Here is a 24825-nt window from a genome sequence, read left to right on the forward strand (position 1 = left end):
CCCCGCGCCCGCCTCGCCGCCTCCGTCCCCGCGGGGAGGGCGGCTGCGAGCCCCGCTCTCGAGGCTCGGCGCTGCGTCCCCGGTGCGTTTGGTCGCCGGAAAAGGATGGTAACATGAGCCGCGGAGCGTGAGCGCGTCGGGAGGCCCGCGGGAGATTGATGGGCAGAGCGCGGGCTCGGCGGAGGATCACACCCCGGGCTCCGCGCCGGAGCCGCGGCGCGGCGCCCGCACTTCCCGGCTGGACTCGGTGACATCTGTAGCCTCCGTCCCTCGCCGCCGCCAGGTCGCCAGGCGCCGCCGGCCCAGGAGCGCGCCGACCGCGCGCGGGCGCCCCGGAGCGGGGGGCCGCAGCCCACGCGGGGGTGCTGCCCGGAGCCCGCCGAGCTCGCCGGCGCGCTGGCGCCCGAGGGAGTTGAACTGGAGTTCAGGTGGGTTATCCCGAGGGGCGCACCGGAGGTGATGTTCGGGGAAGACGAGGAAGGCTACGCGGCGCTGTCAAAAGCGGACACTTTTCTTCCTGACTCCTGCCGGGGCTGAGCCGCTTCCTCCCGCGCAGTTCTCGGGACTTAGCTGCGCCTCCCCAGCCCGGCCCTCCTCACTAAGGGGGGAGACTCCCAAGCGCCCCTTCACTTAAGTATCTAGCAAGCGATTGACTTTCTCATAACTTAAGATTAGTCTGTGAAACGATCATATTTACTCCATAGCTTTATAGGAATGGAGGTCGATAAGCTTAATGATTTCCTCAGTCCAGTCATTTACTTCTAAGCCAATAGATAATGCCTTCGTCATAGTTTTCTGGGGGGAAAGTAACTGTGCGTTTGTTCTGCAGATGCCCAACTCCCTCTGAATCGTGCAGATTGGTGCTGAGCAGGCAACAAAAGTTTTTAGCTTCTCCTCAGTTTCTGGTGCTTCGCAGGGGAGAGGAAAGGACTTTGGCATTAACACCAGAAGCGGTCAGGGGAACGTCTTTAACTTTTCTTCTCTGTTGTCATTTGCAATGAAGAGGAAACAGAAGCGATTTCTGCAGATGACTTTGCTTGTCATGGTGGCCCTCATTTTCCTGCCCAATATCGGTCTGTGGTCTCTGTACAAGGATAAGCACCTGGTGAAATCTACAGAGCCCGGGGAGCAGCAGGTAAGTACCACACCGAGGACTGGTGAAGAGCTCAGCCCCGGGGCACACCCGGTGCAGGTGTGGGGTAGCAATGGGGGTTCTCCATCTCTACGGGGCTGATATTACAAGACCTTCGAGTTTGGGGGGCGGGGGTCAGCAAGAAGTTTTAAGACCCGAGCGATGATCTGTTGAAAAGTAAAAATAAAGTAGAAGGGAGGATACGAGAGGTCAAGAAGAAGAGAAGACGCTCTTGCACAAGTGGTCATTACGTTGCAATGTGGGAAATGGATACAAGGTGTGGCGCTTGTTTGTGGGATGTGAGAGGGGGTTTGCTACAAGTTTAGTCACAAGGGTTTGGTGTGGCTGGCTGCTCATGGGGTTTGAGTGTATTAAAGTGATTGGGCCAGTGAAGCCATTGAAATTGTGGATTCTCAAAAATGACAAACTACACTTTCCTATATTTTTGGTTATAAATTCTGCTTAGCAACAGCCTTTACCCGGGGAAACTTAGTCTCTGTTTCTGCTCCGCTGTTGCTAGGTGGTGTGGTGTGGTCTGCTGGCAGTTATTAGGCTGCCGGTTCAGTTTCACAGTCTGGTGATAACAGTTGTTGCCGAAAGCTTTCCTTCGTCTCTGAAACACCATTGTAGTGGGGTGTGTTAGTATGCAATCCATAAATATGAACATCGCTGTGCCTGGACATGAATCGCAGTCACTCTCTCTCTCTCCGTGAGCCATAATGCAAAAATATCCGATAATTTTCACAAAATGTTGATGAAATGCAATATTGTTGAATCCTTGTTTTTTGATGACTAACACTGCTTCTGCAATTAAACTTTTACAATCGAAGGCAGCCTTCGTAATATTGATGTAGCAGTTTTTTGTGTAATGCTGGGTATCACCTTGGAATGTTAATAGTCCTAATTTCAAGGGTCATCACCTGTGTACACTGCGCTCCTTCCACACACTGAGTGTTTATGTACCGTCTGTGGACAACAGCAATATATATTAATGGGGATTTACTGTGTGTCCTTATACTTAGCAAAGTTTCATTTTCTTTTTATGCAGTGACTGATTAGTTGTGAAATGTGTGGAAGTAACCTGCTTTATCATTTGGCAAGTCTCTAAAATTTATAACCAGTCTCTAAAAGTTAACTCTTTACTGATGGATTTTTGGTGGATTGGAGTTTTGAGGATCATGTTGGCATTATTTGGTTCAGTTGTTCTCTGTCATCCTTTCTAATCAGGATTTATCTTTGAAGTATTCTTTCTGTGTTGTGATTTCAGAGGAAAAAAGGAAGATGAGCACTTTGACTCTTTAACTTTTTTCCTATTTAAAGTCCTCGTTTCTCCTGTACTTGGTAAATAAAACAAAATTTTACTAATACTAGTCATTACTATGGTATTATGTAAAATTTTCATTTCAGTATTGTAAAATAGCAAAAGCAAAATGGTTTTTCCTTGAATTTTGCTAATTCAGTGAACAATAGCTATCTGAAGTATTTGCTGGTATAGCCACTATAAGACACTAATTAATCTTATTAATGTGATCTCTGCAACTTTCTCACTCACACTATTGATTTTGACCCTTAATGAGAAATTTTCTTGTCCAGTGGCATGAAAAATAAAATCTGGCAAATGAACTCTATCCTTGTCATTGTACTTTCCAAAACACGTTTCTTGGTTTTTCTGTAGTGCAAACGATACTTCATATCAGGTAATAAAATAATAGGTATGAAAGGCATGTAGTTGCAAGAGAAGGAGCTATTTCTCAAAGTTTCATATGCTGTCAAGAATGCAGATTGATGGATTTTATGACATTGCACTTTAGCGACCTGTGTAACAGGTTTGAAATAAAAAAAATAAAGAAAAGGTAGTAACATGTTATAAGATGAAGGTCAATCATGTACTTTACTAGGTTTTTAACCTAAATAAGTTTTTTTTTAAAACTAATACTTCCATAGAGATGCTAAGTGAAGTTTAAGAGGTAGCAATTAATTGGTCACTTGCTGAAAGAATTAATTGTAAATTAGAAAAAGGTAAACTTTAATTGGTTTTATTCCATTTATAATATAATTGAAAGGCAAATTAAGATATGTTGACAGGGTTATATCATAAAAGTTGCACATTAAAAATATATTAGATAAGTAAGAGTTAATGTATACACACATAACGGAGGGTAGAGAGAAAGCAGTTGACCAAATAAAAAGTGACTTGCAGTAATGGATAAAATGTGTTTGGTATTGTGATGCAATGTTGTGCTAATGAATCTGTGTTTCAATATTATCAGTAAGTTGGCTCAATATATCAATTTCTAATGGAAGCATGCAGTTTGACTGTTGGCTAGTATGTTATTTAAATTAAGCAATTTATTTGAAAGACATTTTCATGGTTAATTGCAAAGTATTCCTCAAAAGCCATCTTTTACTACGTCTCACCAAGTTATAAAATGCTGAGGGCAGGGATAACAAGCTGATTGAGGCACTGACAGCAAGAAGAACTGAAGCTATTCAAACCTAGTCACGTGCCCAAATAAACCGTCTATTTTTACAGCAGTAATGTGTAAAACAGCAATTCTGCTGCTAACTCTGGTGTGGCAGTAGTCAGGAAATTGAAAACTTTCACTGATTAAAATAGTTTTAATTATGAAGTCAGTTGCAGGAGAATACTGTAAGTTATGGAAATTCAAATTCCTAAAATGCTTACTACTTTAAGTATATGCTTAATTTCTATTGTCTCAGAGCATACCATTAATCATTTGTCTATTTTTTACTCCTCAATAATTTTTTTTTATTTTCCTCAATAATTTTTTTTAACTATACAATCTGAGATAGATTAAAGGGAACTTAAAATGAAAACACTGACAAATTGTGTGTTAATTTCTATGTTGTGAAGTATTTTGTACTTTTTTCTCAGGTCTTATATACTCATATATTGTTTTTATTTATTGTAGTTTCACATTAAAAGTAACATTTGTTTGATAATTCCCATGCCATTACAATATCTTCTCTAACTATTGATGCAAAACAAAAAGCAAATGAAATAAAAATCCCCAAATTAATTAACTTAAAAGACCTTTTACTTTTCCTCCTATAGCCAGCAAAGATCAAAAAAATAGTTCAGTAATGCATTAATCAGGAGTTCTGTTTTATTGTTGGGGTTATGCAAAATTATAATTAAGTTGCTGAAATGAATATTAAACTTGAGAATTTTAAGGCTTAAATAAAATTTAAAAGACTGTAGTTTTTACCCAGCTATTGTTAAATTCTCAATAATAGTTGTTTTGAATTGAATTAATTTTGTTCATTTTTGCAGTTACTGGGATGCAGTAAATCTTTCCTTTTTCAACTGTTTATATACACTTGCCAAAAAGAATCTGTTGATTATGATGCGGTATTTACTTGAGAATGATCATTTTATAGTAAAAAAGTATCTTGTGATTTTGAAAAAAAAAAAAAAGGTCAAAATCCCCAATTTTTAAATTAGAAATTTTCAGGCTGCTCAGAATGATTTTATATAGTTACGGTTGGCCTGGAATTTTTCTTTTTTAAGCACATTTTAAAATATGCTAAAGTCACTTTTAATTATTTTTTATTTATATTTAAAATTTATTTCTATCTTTAATGTGTTTATTATTTTTATTGCAGTGACATTGGTTTCTGATACTATGTGTTTAGGGGTTTAGATATACAAGTCCACGATTATGTCAAAGTTCCTGCTAAATTGTATAACCTTCTTATTTGTAGTTATAAAATAGTATAAATCGCACTACTTACCAAGATGTATAAATTACTGAGATTCCATCTTGGATATAGAAGCTACTGTGAATATGTTGTTTTTGGTATCTGAGCACATAAATACTGTAATTTGTTGTATGGGGGGCTTAATATCCATTAAAAAGCAAACGAAAGAAACAAAACTTTCCTGACAGGGATTGCTCAGCATCTTTGTCCAAATTCTGATGTCTATCAGCTTCACACTTTGAGGGAGGATTCTTCTTTGGCCTAAGAATATTTTTCTGTTTTGTCAAACATTTGATGGAAAGATGGCGGTTAATTGGTATCAGTTCTATGCAAGCTTCTGTGTTTTTCCTTTGCCATGTTGATCATAAAACTGTCTGTGTTTCTTTTTTAGCAACACCTTAGATGTTGGAGGAATGAGAATGGAAGAAAAAAAGATTAAGGTTTTCTCTTTTCCTGCACTCAGGCTGGTCCATTATCAACACACTAGGTGTGAAATGATGCATTAGTTTGAGCCATACTGCTCTACTCTTAATTAGCTAAGATGTAGATTTTAAATTACTATTTTAAAGGACCTTTTCTAGAATTTATGGAAAATCCATTCTAACTCCCTACAGGATAGCACGACGACGCAGACCACTGTAACAAGTGTCTTAATTACTTGCTGTGACCTATTACATGGCAACATGATTAGATCATCACCTCGCCCCTTGGGGGACAGAATGAAACAGTCTTCTGTTCAGGATTTGCCAAAAAATGAGATAGGTTTTATTTCTGATGTTTGTTGCTAAATTGGACAAGCTGTGTTGAGTCCATTAGTCTGCCTATAATTTATTTTCTATGAAAGAAACCAAGTCAAGAGTGGAATATGTAGGGGATAAAGTGAGAAAGAGGGCCATGTTAGTGATGGAGAGAAGAGGACTGAGTTTGGTTCTTTTAAATTTTGTCATGAGTAGCGTTAAGGGACGTTTATAGCTGTTTCTCCTTGTAACAGCTCTGTATAAATTAATGTGTATGAAATGATATCAAGAATAACCTTAATGATGGGTAAAAATCAAAGTCAGGAAATGAGGTTATGTGCTGTTACTGGCTTGTGGAATCAGATTTGGATGTTTTGCTACCAGTCACTTCTCATTTGATTGACTTGTTTATAATGAAGATGTGGGTACTGAGAGGCATCTGATGTGACCATGTTTTTCTCTTCCCTTCGTGTATACATATGTTTACAAAAGTACCCTTATAGGATCAAAGGTGCAAATGTGAAAAGAAGTAGGAGGTTCTGAAGATGATCATAAAGGTAAAGACCGACTGTCATGTTAGATGCTCACTTACTGGCCTTCATCTGTCACCAGAAATCTAATGGTTCCTACACTGTTGCTAAGTGTGGTTGTAAGACTAGAGTAGAGGAACAGGTCAACTAAAAACATTTCAGATGTGCTAACCATTCCCCTTTTTCATTCATTCCTCTACTGTCAAACTCCAACACGTGGCCAGAAACAGGGCCACAAAATAAAGGAATATTTAGGATGAAAGGTGACTCATTAATGCTTTCTCCAAATTTTCTACTTCATCTGTGGTGTAGTAAAATATGGACTCCATCCTCACATTAAACATGTTCATTTCATATATTCACTTAGCAATGTACATACATGCATCCATACATGGTCTTGTAAAGAAAAAATATATACACTTGACTATTTCCTGCCATTATTATTTTTTTGGCCTTTGTAGCTTCTTGCATTTTCTATTCTTTGAAGCTCTGTGTAACTATTATTAATATAAATAATTCCAGGAAACTGTGGAGCGTGAGAAAGTAAATGAATCCCTGTCTTTTTGATTGCTGGGTAATATTCCATTGTGTATATGAACCACATCTTGATCGAGTCATCTGCTTTTGGTCATTTAGTTTGATTCCACATCTTCCCTGTTGTACATAATACAGGATTAAACATAGGGGTGCAGGTGTCCTTTTGAATTAGTGTTTTTGTGTCCTTTGGATAGATACCTAGGAGTGGAATTATTGGTTCATATGGAAGGTCCATTTTTAGTAGTTGGAGAGATTGCCAAACAGCTTTCCAGGGGATTACAACTGAGATGAAAAAATGTACAAAATGAAGAATGATGTGTGTATACACACACACACACATAAATATGATTTAAAAAAAGAAAATGTATCCATCTCTAGAAGTACTTACCTCTAGCAAATGTGAGAATCACAATAGGACGTAGCCTGTTGGAGCTGCATCCCTTGTAACTAGGGCATAGTATTGCTGTCTGCTGTGGAATCAGTGCAGTGGGGAGTGGCGGCCACCGGCTCTCTCTCGCAGGAGTGGTAATTTTGAATTTATTTCAAGTACTCATGGACTGTTATTACTGTACTTGAAGCCCAGAAAGCTGGAGAGAGGGAATTTTATTATCAATCGTTTTGTACTTTTTTATCATAATAAAAATGACTGAATTGTCAGGGTTGCCACCCGAATTTGAGTGAGTTGAGTTTTTCTTATTTTAGGCATGATTTCCCAGCAAGGGAATCCTATGGAGCTTAATTGAAAGACAAATATCAGAATCTCCATCTTCTCTTACTCTCCTTACATATGTAATGATGTAGACCCTGAAATCAAATGCTCAGTCTCCATAATTTTCAGTTTCCATAATGATCAGTTTTCTCCATAATTTTTCATGTAATACTTAAGGGCAGATAATTAATTTTATTTTTATATAATTATTTATTGCAAAGAATGACAAAGTATTTGTATAGTGCATTAAACTTATCAAAAAATGAAGCTGTTAATACAAAAGTGAAAAAAGGAGACAGGTCTTTTTTATTATACCGTGACCCTTATTTCCTATAATAATGTTAGTGCTTCACAGGTATGCATTTTTTCCCCCTTTACATTCATTACAAAGAAGAATCTTAAAAATATTTCAGTTGTTTAAAACTTGGTTGTAAGAGGAAAGGGTTATTCTGAAGAAAAAAGGAGAAATGATCACAATCATAAAGCTACTTTGCAGAATTACTATTTTTGCAGTAGAGTTAGGGGAGGCAGAGAATGCATATTACATTGGGACCATTTTTAGTTTTCTAAATAATGAATTTGAGAGGTAAAATTGATGTTCATGAAACAAACACAGCAGGGTAGAGTTGTGCATAAGAATGATGGGAATTTAGAGACAAGGGAATAAAGTGGACCCATGAGGCAGAGCTTCAGTCTTATGGGGGGTGAATAGCAGAGCTGCGTCTGCTGTGCAAATTGGGCAGGGTTGGGGCTAGGGAGATGAAAGATCAGATGTTTCAGTTAGGTATCGTCTCACCACCTACTGGGCAAGTCACAACATCTCTGAACCGCAGTTCTGCATATGTTATCATAGGTATCACCTCATAGCAGAGAATTAATTGGATTAGCATATGCTAATTGCCTGGTACATAATAATTAATTAAGGGAAGCTTAACAGATACCATTTTTCTACCTTCTCAACTTTTAGATCTTTCAGTGAAGGTAGCAAATAGATTTAAATAATGTATAAGACTAAAATGATACAATAAAATATATAATATATACATCTATCAATCTGTCTATTGTTGATAAATATCCATGATACTGTGCTACACCCTGAGACAAATTAAGTGATGAAAGAGAAACCTGTCTTCATGTAGCTTATGATCTACTAGTAAGAAAGGGAATATATTCACCTGTACATTGCTTTATGAGAAATACATAGAAGAGGTAAAGAAAACATTGGTACTGTATAATATTTATATTACCCTAAGTGTCTTATGTATGTTTACTCATTCAGCCCTCTAATAATTCTTTGAAACAGATTCCCCTCTAACTCAATTTAGTTAAGTAAAGCACACGATAAAATTTGAGTGGGTTAATGCTGGAGTAATACAAAGAGGAAATAATGAGTAATTTTCACAGGTGCATAGTTCAGGGATGTGAGGACTTTGAAAGGGTATTGGGCTTGGTAATTAGTCCTTGGTAGTGTCTGGTAATCACAAACAACTGTCCAGAGGTAAATAAAATTGCAAAAGGTTAAATAGTAAGAATGATATGCAAATGCTGTCTTATATTTTAAGAAAAATAAGAACTGCTGGTTGGGTGAGCTTTCACATAAACAGCTAAATATGGCTGGCAGAAAACAAACAAAAGGTTGATGCTAAGTAAAGGCAGAGTCAGTCTCTACAGAGAATGGAGAAACATGGGGAAAAGCTAAAGGAATGAAGCGGGGAAAGGTTGTAAAGATCTAAAAAGTAAATTTAGAATATTTGCTTTTAACAGTTTGAGTGTTTCCTGCCAGGGAGGTCTGAGACATTTCCTGTGCAATTATCTTACTAATTTGGAGAGGTAATTAAACATTTGTGAAATGTTCTGTAAAGTGTGAAACAATGTAAATATATTATAGATGCATTAGCTAGCTAGATGACAAATAGGTAATTGGATGTTTATTAAAGTGTATATGGATCTGTAATAAGGATGGAAGAGTATAATACTGAATGGGGATGTCTGGAAGCCGTGAGGCCACCTAGTCAGTAAGTGAACAGTGTAGTTGTCAAAGTAAATGCAAGTGATAAGTGGATGCACAAAGGGTGAAAGTAATGGGGTGTAGGCAGTGGGATGGTGTGGGGTTATTTATTTTATGGACATGAAGACAGCAATATTAAGTTGCTAGGGTTTTCAGTATAATATGTGAATAGTAAGAATATTAGATCTTTATGATAAAAGGACTAAGAGTAAAAGACAATGTGTTAATAATAAAAGTTCATGTAACATTTACTGAATTTTCATCATATGTCAGAAACCATATTAAATTGTTCTCAAATAGTCACAAGAAATCCATGACATATGTACTCTTTTATATTGCAAATTTGAAGAGAATCTTTTTCACCAAATTTGTGAAGATAATACAATTTACTTTTCTGCAGTATTGAAGTGTTGGGCTATTTATCATTGACCATATGCTACAAATAATACTCGAAATAACCTAAACCGTAGCAACATGTATTAGCCATGTATTAGCTCAACCATGAAAAGAAATCTCCACAGTGATTCAGGACATACTTGAGACAGATTCTGTTCTTGTTCTGGTGGCAATTCTTTGAATTTCTGCTGTTGTGTCCTTAGGCAAATTTACCCTCAATATACTTTGGAATTTCCATTTCTAAAATGGGTGAAATGGATGGCGACTTGAATGAGTTCATGTTATGGGTGTATAAGTTACAGTGCATGAAATGCTTGGAAAACTGGACTGCACTTGGCTGTAATTTCAAAGTCTTGGCTGATGTTACCTAGGAGAATTCTGGAGAACTGAAATTGGATCAATCATGAAGTCATAAAATTTTGGCATTAAAAAACATTTGAAGTACCTTTAACTTCTCTTTCTTACCCATATAGGAATAATATAACACTTAGTTTCAAAGGCTTAGAACTTGCACCACGGGCTTATTCTGCCTTAGAAGCACAGTAGAATTAGCAGAGAATTTTGTGTCAGTGCCATGGGTGCTGTTATGATGATGGTCTCCCTCATATTGTTGGGTTCTTCTTGCTACGCGGTGTGGATTTCTCACTGTCTGTTCTTCCTTGATGGGATACATTTTTTGAAATATAAATAATATCACTAAAACCATTTGAACTTTTGTATAGGGTTATCTGAAAATGCTTTCAGGGTCAAAAAAGATAAACACATGCCTTTGCAGCAACATGGATGGAGCAACATGGAAGGGATCATGTTTAGTGAAATAAGCAGAAAGAAAAGGAAAAATACCAGATGGCTTTCACTCATAGCAGAAGCATAAAGGACCAGGGGAGAAAATAATAATAATAATAATGAACAACTATATACCAGAGACATTTTAGGGGGTGGAGTGTGGAATGGGATCAAAAATGGGGGGAGGGAAGTGCACTGGACTATGGTGATGGCACATGGGTGAATTGGCGATGGGAAGCCCACGGGGATTACAGCTGAGATGGAAAAAGGCACAAAATGATGGAAAAATAAACTATTACGTTATTAAAAAAAAAAGTACAAACTGACATGTTGGAGTCTAAGGTACCATTGAGGGTCGCACCACTCTCTCTGTAGCAGTTTCCCTCCCCAAACTGCTTTCCCACCCTTCCTGCTCTGCTCGGACTTTCCACTCCACCACCTCTCCTCCTCTGCTCACTACTTGACATCCTTAATCTTCTCCCACAGCCTAGGACTTTCCTACTGGGACCGTCAAGGTCGCCTGCCATAAAAGCAAAGCACCTACATTTATTTCCTTGTTCTCCACACACCTCCTGTTCCTGTGGCAAAGTGCCCCTAAATTTAGTATAATACAGCACTTCTATCTAGATTATAGCGTGTAACTTATTTTAGGAATTTCACATACTGACTTTCCCCCTCATTCATTTTCCCTCTTTTCCTCACTGAGCCAGCTAGCCCGTCACTAGTTAAACCTGCCTGAGGAACGCAAGGGAAATGCCCTTCATGGCCACGCAACCCTCTAGTTAATGCCCTGTCGCTCTTCTCTCACTGGGCAAAGTGAATGTGTCCAGTCCCTCACTTTGAGCCGTGTCACCTCGGGCAGAATCAGACTCCTGCTAATGTGTAACTGCTTTCACCCGCTATCACCAGAAGCCTCTCTTAATTCCCCAAAGTGCTTATGAGTCATAGTACTTGATAGGCTTTAAGTACTCCCTATTACTTCAGTCTTCCACTGAAGGCAAAGAAGTATTGGGTAGGAGTCTTAAAAAGCAAAAAGGTTGGAAAAAACAACTTTGGAAAACAAAGACTGAACAGGAAAACATGGATTCTGTACTAGTAATTTAGACATCACCTCTCAAGTTCCTATTTTCTCTTCTCCCCCCCCCCACCATCCATCACCCATATGCAAACACATTTGTCAGTGTCACAGCTCCTGCTGTTTGCCATCAAATATATTCTTGAGGATCTTTACAGTCACTTTTTTTTCTGCACTTTTCCTGAGGGTGGGGAAAATTCACCCAGTCCCTCGCCATTTCACTTACCAAATCCTACTGACTTTCAAATCAAATTTCCCTGTGAACATAGGATCCACATATCAAGTTGAAATCTAGAAACAGATATTTTAAACTTCAGCTGTCTAAATGAAATTCATCTTCCACTTCCTAAACCTTTTTCGGCCTTTGTCCCTCTGCTGTAAAGGAAGTGTGTCCTTACAACCACTACCTTCGTTATCTTCACTCTCAAGTTCAGTTGATTGCTGAGCGCTGCAACTCCTAGACCATCTCTGACTTCACTCACACATCTGCACTCCCCAACCACCACGGCCACCACCCTGTTGGGGCACCGTGGACACTTCTCTGGAGACCCTCCACTCGGGACTCCAGCCTGCAGCCTCCTCTGCTTATCCCACACTCTCAGCAGCCTGGGTCCTTTGTCCAAAGTGCTGAACTGAGCAGGCCAAGGCAGTTTGTGATTCTGTTGTCCCCCATGTGTTGAGCCCAAGTTCACAGTCTTTACTGTGGCTTTGTCATGTGAAACTCTTCTTGATGCGCTCAACTGCTCACCACTTAACTGCTTACGTGCCGAAGTTCATATTCTTTCTCCTCCAGAAATGTGCATATGTTTTATCCTTTTCTGGGTAATTTCTAATTTTTTCAAGTTCTCTCTGAGAAATTTCTCCAGATCATACTAGGTTTATGTACTTTTCCTAAGTCTTTCCAAAGGAAGGAAAAACAACTTTTCTTTGTTTTTATAGTGGAATCTATCAATCTTTAGATTAATGCCTTTTTTTTTTTTTGTTAAAGATTCATTTTATTTCTGTATACAAGAGCTGGGCTGTAGGCCAGAGATGCTGGGGGCTAGAGAATTCACCAGAGACAGAGTGGGGAGCAGAGCAGGCAGATCTACTGAAATACACTGCTGAGGGGAGTTACAGGTGAAACATGTTGGTACTACCAGGCGACTATAAATATAAAAAGGTAAACCGTTTTCGTACTCATAAATTCAAGTTCCATTTACGTGCTTTAGTCCTATCAATGTCACTTTGACTGATACACTATTAGGAAAGACTTGACTGATTCTGATGCTGAAAGTCACAATAAGATTTCATTAACTGTGGACATTTGAGTATGCTGTAGAAGGCATGAATGACTGATAACTTTGTAAAGTTGTCTTTACAATATAGTTCTCACTTTGGAATACCTAGGCATTTAGTGTCTTCAGTTAAATAGCTAGTGTGAAGATTTAGCAAAGACTAGTTTTTAAAATTTTACTAATTTATAAAAAAGTTGGTGGTTGAGTTCATTAATACAACCTACAAGGGAGCAGTAAGCAGCATACTTCATTAAAATAAGCCATTTAGAAAGTATAGATTGATGTATTTCAAGGGGGTTATTTTAATTTGAATGCTTCAGACCTTAAGACTTCTATTAATTTGATTCTCTAGCACAGATTCTCTTTTGAATAGCTCCCCTCCTATTGAAAAAAGTCTACCTTGATTTACCTATGTTCACTTTAATTTTAATTAGCACTTGTGTAGCAGGGATGTTGAAGCAGGGAGAGAAAGGGAAGAAATTCAAGGGCAGAACTTATGAAAGAGATTAGGGAAAAGTTATAAGAGCTTGAAAAGATATGACAGGCTTTATTTGGTAAGGCATATTTAATGCACTGTCTTGGGGGGAAATGTCTTACTGTTCTGATAATTAAATAGCATTGCATTTGATGAGATGGCAGCGCAAGTTCTTCATAATGCTAAATTAGTTCAAGCACATTAATTATATTTCCTTTTGTTTATACTAGTAGTATGGTCAGCTTTAGGTTTTTGAACTTTTCATCCTGACATTTCTATCCACTAATCACCTAATTTTGACCTTTCATTTCAGTTGCTCTGTGTTCGTCTCCTTAGTGCATTAACATGACTTTCAATAAGAGGCTTATTGATTATATTCATTTAAAAAAAAGAAGGGCAGGAATGTTAGGAAGAATAGTTTGATTAGTCTTTTAATGGTTTTAGCTGAGAATATCTATTCATCAAGATGCCAACTTCAAATGTTCTTATAAGATTATTTTTTACCAGAGTAATACATGTTATTAAACATGACATGTATAGTAACATTTTGTTGCTAAATATCATTTTCTAGGTACAATCACTAATGGTAATATGTCCATGAAATTATGTTAATCATCAAGAGAAAGTATGTGCAAGCGTTCTGGAAGAACAATTCTGACCAAAGACTAAAAGCTATTTTTTTTCTATCTACAGCATTTTATATGAATTTCTGCCTTTTCTCTGAGCACTTCCAATAACATATTTATATTTACTGAGACATACTTATCTATGTAAATGCATTATGTTAATATATTTACTCTAGCTATTTATTTTCTCTCATTCTTGTAGATACATACAAATATCAATTTGTGCAACATTTTTACATACAAAAAGATTTTCAATTTCATTTTAATGATGCATTGAATAGATTCTGATGAAAACTTTCTTAAGGACTACTTTAATAAATTTTAATCTAAATATATAAAATTTGCTACAGATATTTGTCCTTTCAAAATGTGAAATAGTAGTTGTACATCTGTCAGTATTCTCATTTTTTTTAAGGTTCACTTACTTATGCATACAGAGCTGGGGTACAGACCAGAGGTGCAGGGGCCGTGAGAGAATTCACCAGAGACAGAGTGGGGAGCAGAAGAGGCAGATCAGCGAAGTACACTGCTGAGGGGAGCAGCGGGTGGGTCATGAGAGGACTGCCACACCATGTGGATCAACTCTGGGGCGGGGATTTAACTCATGCTGAAGTGGCTTTAACTTCTTAATACTGTGTTTTAATACTGTGCCACCACAGTACTTTCATATTTTTTAAATTATGTTTGGAATCCAATCATTAAGATGAGTAGAATATTTCTATTTAATGACTTACGTTTATTTTTTATATCATTAATATTCCCAGTGCTATTGTTTAATGCATTATTTCCATAATCTAAAGTTCATTTTTATCACATATAAAATATTTGATATTCTTGAGGATTTTTTTTTATGTGTGTGTTACCACAGTCTTGTGAGATATTCCATCTGCCCCCTACATTACTTCTTTGGCAGGAGGATAAGACAAAAACCATTGAAATCATATGTGGCCAGCTAGATTGTATTGATCAATGAAATGCAAACAGGAATGACACATCTCACTTAACGAACAGGAGTTTTACGAGCTAGTAAGTGAGTTGCCATGTTTTCTGTCCCTCTGTAGAAATATCATTAATATCTCCACATGCACACTACTGCATCGACACTAGTCTGGGGATCAAAGCAACGTAGAGAAGGGCTCACCTAACCCAAATACAGATACATGTTGTCCAAAGTGTAGATCTGTGTTATAGTAAGCTACTGAGATTAAAGGGGCGTTGATGTGTGGGGTGTTTTTCTTAATTTATATGTATTTGTAAATTGTTTTATTTTTAGTTTTTGTCTACTTTTACTCATACCATACCTGGTTTTAGATAGTAACTTACCTTTAGAATGTATGACCTTGACAGTGTATTATGCACACGAGTATATTTTCATGTATTTCTCATGGGTGTGAATTTTGTCCATTGTCAGGGGTGATAGACATAATAGCGTATTGCAGGGAAGGTACTGGATAACATTTTAATTTCTTATTGTAGCAAAAGTGATTTTGTTTCCTGGTTCCCTAGATTTGAATAGATATTAAAAAATAGATCCATGGTTATCAATACCATCACTTAGGAATAGTGAATAAGAATTAGTGGGTCCAGGTGAAAATATCACAGAGTTAAAGTGTAATAAGTAGGTAGGTCTCTACACTAGCCACTGATGAATATTTGAAGCTTGTATATGTAATGTTCTAATACAAGTATTAATACATAACGTGTTTAAATCCTACTGTTACATCAAAGCAAAATATATAAGATCATTCATCCTCATTTCTGTATACAGAATTTCCATGTAACTTCCATGACGTTACAAATTTGGTGATCCCTTTCAATTGTTATGGTCATGTTAAATGCTTACTTTAATCAACAGAAGGAGGCTTAGGAGGGTGTCTAAATCTGGATTTTAGTGCTATTCTATAGTACCAGATTAGTATGTACTGAGCAGTAATGACAGTAGATAAGCAACCAAAATTAGTATATAAAATCACTTGCAGTGTTTTTGCTTGTTTTTCACACCCCCCAAAAAAACTGGCATTTTTTTGGTTTGATTACTATTACTATTAATATTATCAAGGCATGATTGACATTAAATGGGTTCCACCCGTACAACTGAAGGGATCAATACTTGTACATGTGGAATGACAATCACAATAAGTTTAGTTAGCAACCATCATTCACATGTACAAATAATTTTTGTGAAAAGAACATTTAAGATCTACTCAGCTTTCAATATACAATACAGTGTCACTCACTGTATTCACCAAGCTGTACATTATGTGCCCGTGATACTTTTGTAACTGAAAATTTGCACTTTTTGACTATTATGACCCATTTAGCCTGCCAACCTCTGTAACCACAGTGTCATCTTTGTGTCCATGAGCTCTGATGTTGTTTGTTTGGTTTCTTTTTCTTTTCTTCTTTTATTCCACATATGAGATCTTATGGTATTTGTCTTTCTCTGACTTATTTCACATAGCATGGTACCCTCAAGGTGCATTTATGTGATTGCAAATGGAAAGATTTCATTCTTTTTTATGACTCAATAAAATTCCATTATATACCTGTATGTGTGTATAAAGAAATTAGACTAGATAAACCTATTCATCTATTGGCGGGCGCTTATGTTGTATATATATCTTAGCTGTTGTAGATAGCATGCAATGAACTTAGAGGTGCAAATATATTTTCAAATTAGTGTTCTTGTATAATATGGATAACTTAGTGGTGAATTTAATGTCGTATAGACAGATGTTGATTCTCATGATGCACACCTGAAAACTACATAGTGTTTTAATACAATGTGACTATAATAAAAATAAGATTTAAAAAGGGATAATGAGTGTTGATGGAGCTGTTTGTGGGAATGTAAGTTGGTTCAGCCCCTATGGTAAACAGTATGAAGGCTCCACAAAAAAATTGCTATGGCAAGGAAAGCTGATTTTTCACCACCCCCCGCCACTACTCTTTGCTCATGGTACTATCCAAAGTATAATGTGATTGAGATTCCTGTTGTTAAAATATCTCACTGTATGTGTATTAGTGCAGAATTGATCTGTTAAGTACAGGTGGTTCAATCTATTAAAAGGAATGTATTCTATCATATGAATTATTTTAGAATGCTTCCTTTTTTTTTCTTTTTTGTGATTTTTAAAAATTTATTTCTTTTTTTAAAAGAACTGGGTGTGGGGAGGGCATTAAGCAGGTTCACCAGAGACAGAGCTGGAAGAAAAACAGGTGGAGCTACTGAAATACACTGAGGGGAGCAACAGCGTCAAGAAAGGTCTGCTGTGCCATGTGGATCAGCTCCCTGCACAGGATTGAACTCAGGCCACAGCAATGATAGTGCTGCGACTTAGCCCCTAGACCACCAGGGAATCCCAGAACATTCTTAGGTATTGTCAAACTTCAAGTAACTTTCTCTAACCCATGCTGATCTTTACCAGCTAGAAACATATGCTTGAGCACAATTATTTAAACTAAATGAAACATTCATGTTACCTACTTTAGGTCACACTTTGCATGCTTGTTTTTGTACTCTTGTCATGAATTGAAAAGCTACTGTATTTGCAAAATAAAGATACTGGTTTTCAGTTTTAAAGTAACTTTTTCTGCCACCCTCCACATTTCTGGCTTTAGCATGACACTGGGAAGCCAGTTTGTAGGTAGAGGCTGCAGTGTGCTATGTCAGTGCTCCTCAGTCGGGAGTTTTACAATTCTGAATAATCTGTTAAACCAAATACAGTTTACCCATATGCCAAGTGGAAGTGATTGGCATTTTATGGTGGATGAAATAATCTTGTCTAATTTTTTCATCAGTCAGATAAAAAAACAAACAAACAAACAAATTTACTTGTTAGAAACACACCATGAGTTAACAGTCAAGTCCCAGCTTCAGTCAGGTGTTAATTTTCCAGCAGTTAATGAAGTTCTCCCTTAAACATCCCTGCTTTGCCAGGTACCCTGGTGCTCCCATCCTTTGGAAACGTCAGTCTGGAAGCTGAGAGTGTTTGGCTTATTTTAATTGAAAAACACTATAGAGAACATTTAACCACAGCAATTTGGGTATCATAGTTAACAACAAATGAGAGTCCAGATAGAACTAAAGGCAGCACCTATGCTTATTGCTTTTTGTTACACCTAGACTTATCTCCTGAAGAACATTCTGCATTTTCCTCTTAGCATCTTTACTGTTTTATTTTGGAGAAAAAAATGGCAATCCCATTACTTAGCAATTAGAAGTGAACTTAAAATAATTTATGAAGTCATGGACACATTTTCTACTTAATTGTCCATGGTTTTCTGTTTTTATTGTGGCAAGGATAAAATAGGGTTCTACAGTTCTATAGAAAATGTTTTCCTAAGTTCAGCCAAGTGGTTTGTTCTCTGTAGGTATCTTGTGTGTTTATGCACATGTACATATGATGGTTCTATGTCACTGTGCATTTAGTTCTGCAAGAAGAGAGTATTTTGATACTAATTTAAAACTCAGAGCTTGACAGTAGTTTTTAATTTAATAATATGGCTTAGATGTTGCTGAATTTTAAGATATATTAATTGGACAGGTTGACTATGCCACAGTATGTCACTTTCCATAGAATATCTTCATATGTACAGATGTATAGAGCACTAAACTATATTTTCATTACTTTTAAACACAGCATTGCTTTTTTTTTTTTTTTTAAGATTTATTTATCTATGCTTACAGAACTGGGGCACAGGCCAGAGGTGTAGGGGCAGTGAGAGGCTTCACCAGAAACAGAATGGGGAGCAGAGCAGGCAGATCAGTGAAGTACACTGCTTACATTGCTGAGAGGAACAGCGGGTGGATCAGGAGAGGTCTGCTGTGCCATGTTTTCAGCTCGGGTTGGGGATCGAACTTGAACTGAAACAGCTATGGCTATCTCGCAGTGCTGCGTCCTAACCCCTTGCACCACCAGGGAGGGCCACAGCATGTTTTTTAAAGTTATTTACCATCTCTAATTACTCATTGTGACATACTGAGAAAGCTGAATATGGCTATTTCCAATTATTTATATTAGTTATCTGTGTTACATGTCTGCATTTTAATTGTTTATTAATGACAGTTTTATGATACATCTTATAATGGAAACAGCCTGTCAGAGTAATTTATTGTCTTCTCATTTTAAAATACTAGTTAATGATAACAATAACCACATTGATTATTGTAATGAAAGATGGGAACATTTTCTGGAAAGTTCTCATGATAGGATATGCAAAGAAGAAAAAGTTAGAATATTGATTGCAGTATTTGACACTCATTAGATTCTATGTAATATTTGGAGCTGCAGGGTGTGGTTAAGGTGGCATGACTTAGCTATGTAGATTCAAAAAATAATACCACCAATAATAACATTAATAGAATATCTTCTGTCAACAGTTTTTCTTGTTCCTGCTCACACTAATCACAAAACTTCTGATCACATGGCTGTTCTGCCATTGCAGGTACTCATTCTGAGTCATCTCTTCAGTTTAAAATATCTCAGGACCCCATGAGTCGCCTAGTTAACATAAATTATCAGGAGCAACAAGAATAACACAGACACTCATCTCACTTAGAGGCTACATTCCAAGAACTGGGAATACAAGCCAGTTATATTCCTTATTACACAACTAGAAAGCAACACTCTTAGATCATATCATGCCAGGATGCTTATTATATAAGCATATGTCTTTCAAATTTCCTGAGGTTAAATCTTGATTTTAAAAAAGAAGAAGAGAGCAATTTATTTATTTATTTATCATAAGGCCCTACCCAGCCTGCCCTCTTTCCTGTCTCCCCCTCCTTCTCTTCCTCTTACTCTTACTCCCACCTTCCCTTATTTCTTCCACTTTCCCCTCCCCAGAATTTATTTCTAGAGTCATTTTCAGGGCCTAGAGTTGTAATCAGTTCATGCTGAGGCGGAGGAGAGATGTGAAAATGGGGTGTTTGCCTGCAACAGTGAGAAGGCCTTTTTGTGGCAATGTCAGGTGCTGACTGGTAGAAGCCTATGAGGGGACAAATGAGGGTAGAATATGAGGGAACAAATTGGTGAAGTAAAATATGAAGGAAAAGGAAAGTTACAGTTGGATATGTAGAAACAAAAACATAGAAGAGATATTAAAGTTGGAGGTGGAGACATCGTCAACTCAAGTTTTGTAACACCTCTATAGGATGAATGTAGCTGTAAGTATGTATGTAAATGCCTTGACATTACAGAGGGCATAAAAGCAATTTCACAGTGTACAAAGTCAACAGACACCACAATTGGTAAGTGGCTAAAATGGTCACCAGTAATGGGTCAAATTGAAATTGTGGGTAGCTGATAGGCTGTTATAAGGAAATTGTATCTCTTCTGTGGTTATCCTGCCTAAGATGCACCTGGTTAAAATCCTATGAAACAATGAGAAACCCAACATGACATACAAGAGAATGTCGGAAAAGTGAACGTGAAGCCGAGAAAAGCCTGGGACCAAATCCACGCTGAAAAGATATAATGAAACTCCATGTTACTGCAATGCAAGGTTCTGAAACTACACCATTTTCCTTTAAAGATATTTTGGGGAACATTAGTTGACATTTGATGAGGTAGATTTGAGGTTTAAATGGCAATCATGAATGAGTGTTGGTCTCCTGATTTTTGGCGATTACACAGGAGAATACCAATCCTGTCAGCAACTTAATATATAAACTAGTTTAGAAAAAATAAATGTGTAATGTTGCAACTACTCTTATGTTTCAAAATAATGTAAGAGGGGAAATGCTATGAGGATATTATCAGTTACATGTTACATTCCCCATTTAGAAATGTTACCCAGACCTCCCATCAGGTCATTCCTGAGACATTGCTCTCAGATACGAGGAAGACACTTTCTCACTTCTGTAAACCTATAGGCCCTGCCTAGACAGTGAGTCATATTCTTCTGCTTTGTAGCTTCCAGGTAAATGCTGGATTCACATGGGCCTATTTCACTAAGAGTTTTCCATACAGTTCATCCCTCCACTGTTTTATCTGTTTTCATCCCTGGTTAACAAGTTCTAAATTTACTAATATATTTTTCCGGTATATAAGCTACAGGAGCATATAACGTTGCTGCTTTTCCTTTTCTCTTCCTCTCCCCTCCTACTGGCATTCATGTCATAGATGCTGTGCAAATTAATTTGTTCATCCTGCTGCGTTATCTTTTGCTAAAATCGCATGACTATAAGCACTGATGAATTTGTGTTCAAAACCTGACTTTCTCATACTCATTGCCTGTATGGTGGTTTTGGTGCATGTATGTACTTCTCAGCTGCCTGAGGTGTAGAGACATCAGGCCAGGCAACAAAGTGCTGGTCCACTCGATGCCTGTCAACCCAAAGGTTGTAAACAGGAAAGAACAAGAGAATGGATGCAAATCCTGCACCCCCTGTCTTCTAGGGAGGCTCAGGGTTTGGTGTCAACAGTAAGTGCTGTGTTTCATCACTGGAGTAAAGAAAGCACAGCTGCCTTTGTTGTGTTTATTATTATTGTAAGAACACTTCTTATAAGCCCTTTCGAAATTCGAGTGTACAGCATAGCGTTGCTCACTGTGTGCATACAATGTAAGAACAGTCTCCAGGACTTAGCCGTCTTGCATCACTGAGCTGTCAGACCCACTCCATGGCCTTTCATTCAGCCCGGCAGCTTCCATTCTCTTACCTGCTTTTGTGTGTTTAACTAACTGCTTTGCTAAGGTGGAGTCATAGCAACACTCCAGAATCTGCTCTTTGCCACATTTTGTGATTATTTTCCCCAGACATAGCTTTTCCTGCTTTGTACTAAGTCTTCTAGCTGTAGCCAGTCAGGCTGTGTCCTACTACCCATGTGATGAACCTTGAACATGAGAAATAAAAGCCCAGCATTTTTTTTTTTCTTCATGTGGCAGTGCAGATGACACAGTTAACAGGAAAGCTTGCAGATGTGTGTGTGTGTGGGAGGGAGGGAGGCAGCGTCACAAAGAACACGATGACAGTCTTGGCATTATCAGAATGGGGATGAAGTAAGAAGATTGTTAGTGAGGTGCTGCCTGCTTGGCGTCCTGTTAAAATCTCCCTCAGAACTCAAACCTTTGTGAATATATTTTTTTAAAGATTTATTTTATTTATGCATATAGAACTGAGGTACAGGCCAGAGGTGCAGGGGTGGTGAGAAGCTTCACCAGAGACAGAGTGGGGGAGCAGAACAGGCAGATTGATGAAGTATATTGCAGAGGGGAGCAATGGGGAGACAGAAGAAGTCTGCTGTGCCATGTGGATCACCTCAGGGGTGGGGATCGAACTCACACTGAAGTGGCTGCAGCCAGCTTGCAGTGCTGCATCCTAACCCGTTGCTCCACTAGGGAGGGTCACTTCCATGAATTTTTTAACTTGTTGATTTATTCAACAGGTGATTCTTTAGTCTGATATATATATTTAATCTGAATTACTGATTGTTGAGTAATTTATCTGGAAGGCAAGTTATATTCCATAAGTATCTATTATTTGTTTATGTAAGGAAAAGCCAGGAACTTGGGGACCTAAATTTCAGTTCACAAATTCATATCCCAGTTTACTGCCATCTTCCTTAATTTCCACATATATGTCAGCTTTTATCATGGTACTCCCACTGGGGCACCCCACCCCCCACTTCTCACACCCATGCCAAGTGTGATTGCTAGGACAGCAATCAAAATAACTAAAATGACTGAAATAAGAAAAAGATTGTAATAAAAATGAACATGAAAATTTTGAGTTACCAAGGTTAAAACTAAGTGAATGTAAATGCACAGCAGAAAGGTGAAGTCCAAGATTCATTTTCTTAATCTTTCTGGATAAATAAAACTGGATGTGTCATGTCCTTTGGACTCTTTATTCATGCTTTTCATTTTACCAATATTTTATTCATGAATCTTAGATTTTTTTTGCATCATTTAAATGTATCATATCTTGACAGTTTTCCCTCTCTTCAGGCTCATCCTACTCTATTGTAATTTATTTAAGTATTTTAGTGTTTTAGAGGATTGTGGGTTAATGATGCATTTAAACTGCTTTAGAATGACCTTAGGCTAGGTGAATTACTGAAGTGGTGCCAGCAGGGATATTTATTTGGACGGCAGTAAGCCTTTACTCTTGTCTAACCGCATGGTGCACAGAGCTTCTAGGGGCTAGCTGAAGATGTATTCTGTAAGAGTTCAGATATATTTTATTAAGAGCGAAGTAACGTTATAATCTGGACCCTATTATAGACAATATTACATTTTATTTTTCATCATTGAGTGACTTTGCCATGGCTGCTTATGGTATAGATTTGGAAAGAGTCCATTCTAAAATCATTTCTGCTTCCAGAGCTGGCTCCCTGTGTAAGAGCAGAGTTTCTCAAAATGGTGTGCACACACATTATTGTGCTACAGGACTTGTGTGTCATGTGGAACCCCACGTTTGGCACCAACACAGAGAATTCTGTGACCTTAAACACCTGTTTGTCTGCCCCCGGTCTTCTCAGCAATTATGGGTGCACTGAGTTTAGGAGACACATGTTGGGGTTTGTGCTGATGTCTTCTGTGGCTGAGCAGTGCAGGGAGCCTGTGAGTAAGAGAGAAAATATGTTAAAAGAAAACATGAACTAAGTCCTCAGATTTTTTTTTTCTTTTCTTTTCTTGTGAATGGATCTTTAGGAAATGAATCTTTTCATGAATGCAATAGCTTTTTCTGTGACAATGTATAAATTCCCAAGAGTTCAGTCAGGCTTCTCTTGTGTATCATCATATTACATTTATGTCCTAAAATAATGTATTTTTTCCTGAACTATCTTGAGTAGTTCTCTTATCAGAATGATTTCAACAAACTCAACTGGAAACATCCACATGACCTTCACCTAAAATTAGTCTACTGAGAAATAACCTTCAGAACTTTCTTCAATAAAATGTAGGTCACTTCTGTTCCTGGTGACAGGAGCCATGTTATGTTTTAGTGAAAACTTTCCTACCAGGATGCCTGAAACTTTATGAATTTTCTATCAAAAACTTCTGTTTCTTGTCCTCAGTCACTCTGAACAACAAAGTACTATAACATGCCCTCCCTGTTAAATTTTTGAAGGTAGTTCTTGGCTGGCTGACTTCCCAACCTTATACATCAGTTAGGGGATTGAGGAAGACTTTCTTCCAGATTTCTTGTTCATTACCCTCCGAATTTGAAAGAAAGTTAATCAAATGAGGCAGGATGGAAGTTCGAACTCAAGGTCATTAATTATATTTGATAAAGTGAGAAAGAACACAAGTGAAATATTACTCAGTTAAATTTGTGTCAGTGACAAAGGTTTTATACAGCTAATATTGACTAGATGTAGTGGTGAAATACCCATTATAGAAACTAAAGAATTGGAATCAATAAACATTTCATTATTATTTCATGAAAAATACAGCATAAGTTTAAGTGAATTACCAAAAAAAAAAAAAAAGCTTTTCGATTTCATGCTGGGCTTAGAAGATTGTTAGAGACATTTATAAAAATGGCTCTAGTATGTTGCTAAAGAAAAATGCGTGCAAACCAGACTTTGCCCAATCTAGTTATGTTCTTCATGCCAATTGGATACAGTCTGAAGTTATCACTAGGAGGTGTGGCCTCAACTGTGTCTAAACCAGTGGCATTTGAAATAATTCAAAGCTTAAGTGTGACAGTTTTTGATGTGTCAAAAAATAGAATATTTTGATGAAATACATGTTAAACTTAATTTTATAGTTATTCTCAGAATCACACTGGGAATAGTAAATCTAAGTTACAGAAAATTTTAAGTTTGTGATAGCCTAAGATATTTAATAAAATACTGGCAAGC

At 37.5% G+C, this 24825-nt stretch overlaps 1 protein-coding gene across 2 annotated transcripts in view; it reads left to right on the forward strand.

Annotated features, from left to right (window-relative positions):
* The first annotated feature begins 341 nt into the window (after nucleotides 1-341).
* The window catches only part of GALNTL6 (polypeptide N-acetylgalactosaminyltransferase-like 6), an 849045-nt gene continuing 824561 nt past the window's right edge, over nucleotides 342-24825 (forward strand). The window contains exons 1-2 of one of the 2 annotated variants that reach the window (XM_004682397.2): nucleotides 342-428; nucleotides 830-1135. In XM_004682397.2, the coding sequence (XP_004682454.1) occupies nucleotides 998-1135 (138 nt within the window). In that variant the 5' untranslated portion in view covers nucleotides 342-428; nucleotides 830-997. The remainder of the gene's footprint in view (nucleotides 429-829; nucleotides 1136-24825) is intronic. The other variant, XM_012724993.1, reaches the window with a different exon arrangement.

The sequence above is a fragment of the Condylura cristata genome, unplaced genomic scaffold, assembly GCF_000260355.1.
Source record: "Condylura cristata isolate star-nosed mole 26May11 unplaced genomic scaffold, ConCri1.0 scaffold00014, whole genome shotgun sequence".
In the NCBI taxonomy this organism is placed as follows: domain Eukaryota; kingdom Metazoa; phylum Chordata; class Mammalia; order Eulipotyphla; family Talpidae; genus Condylura; species Condylura cristata.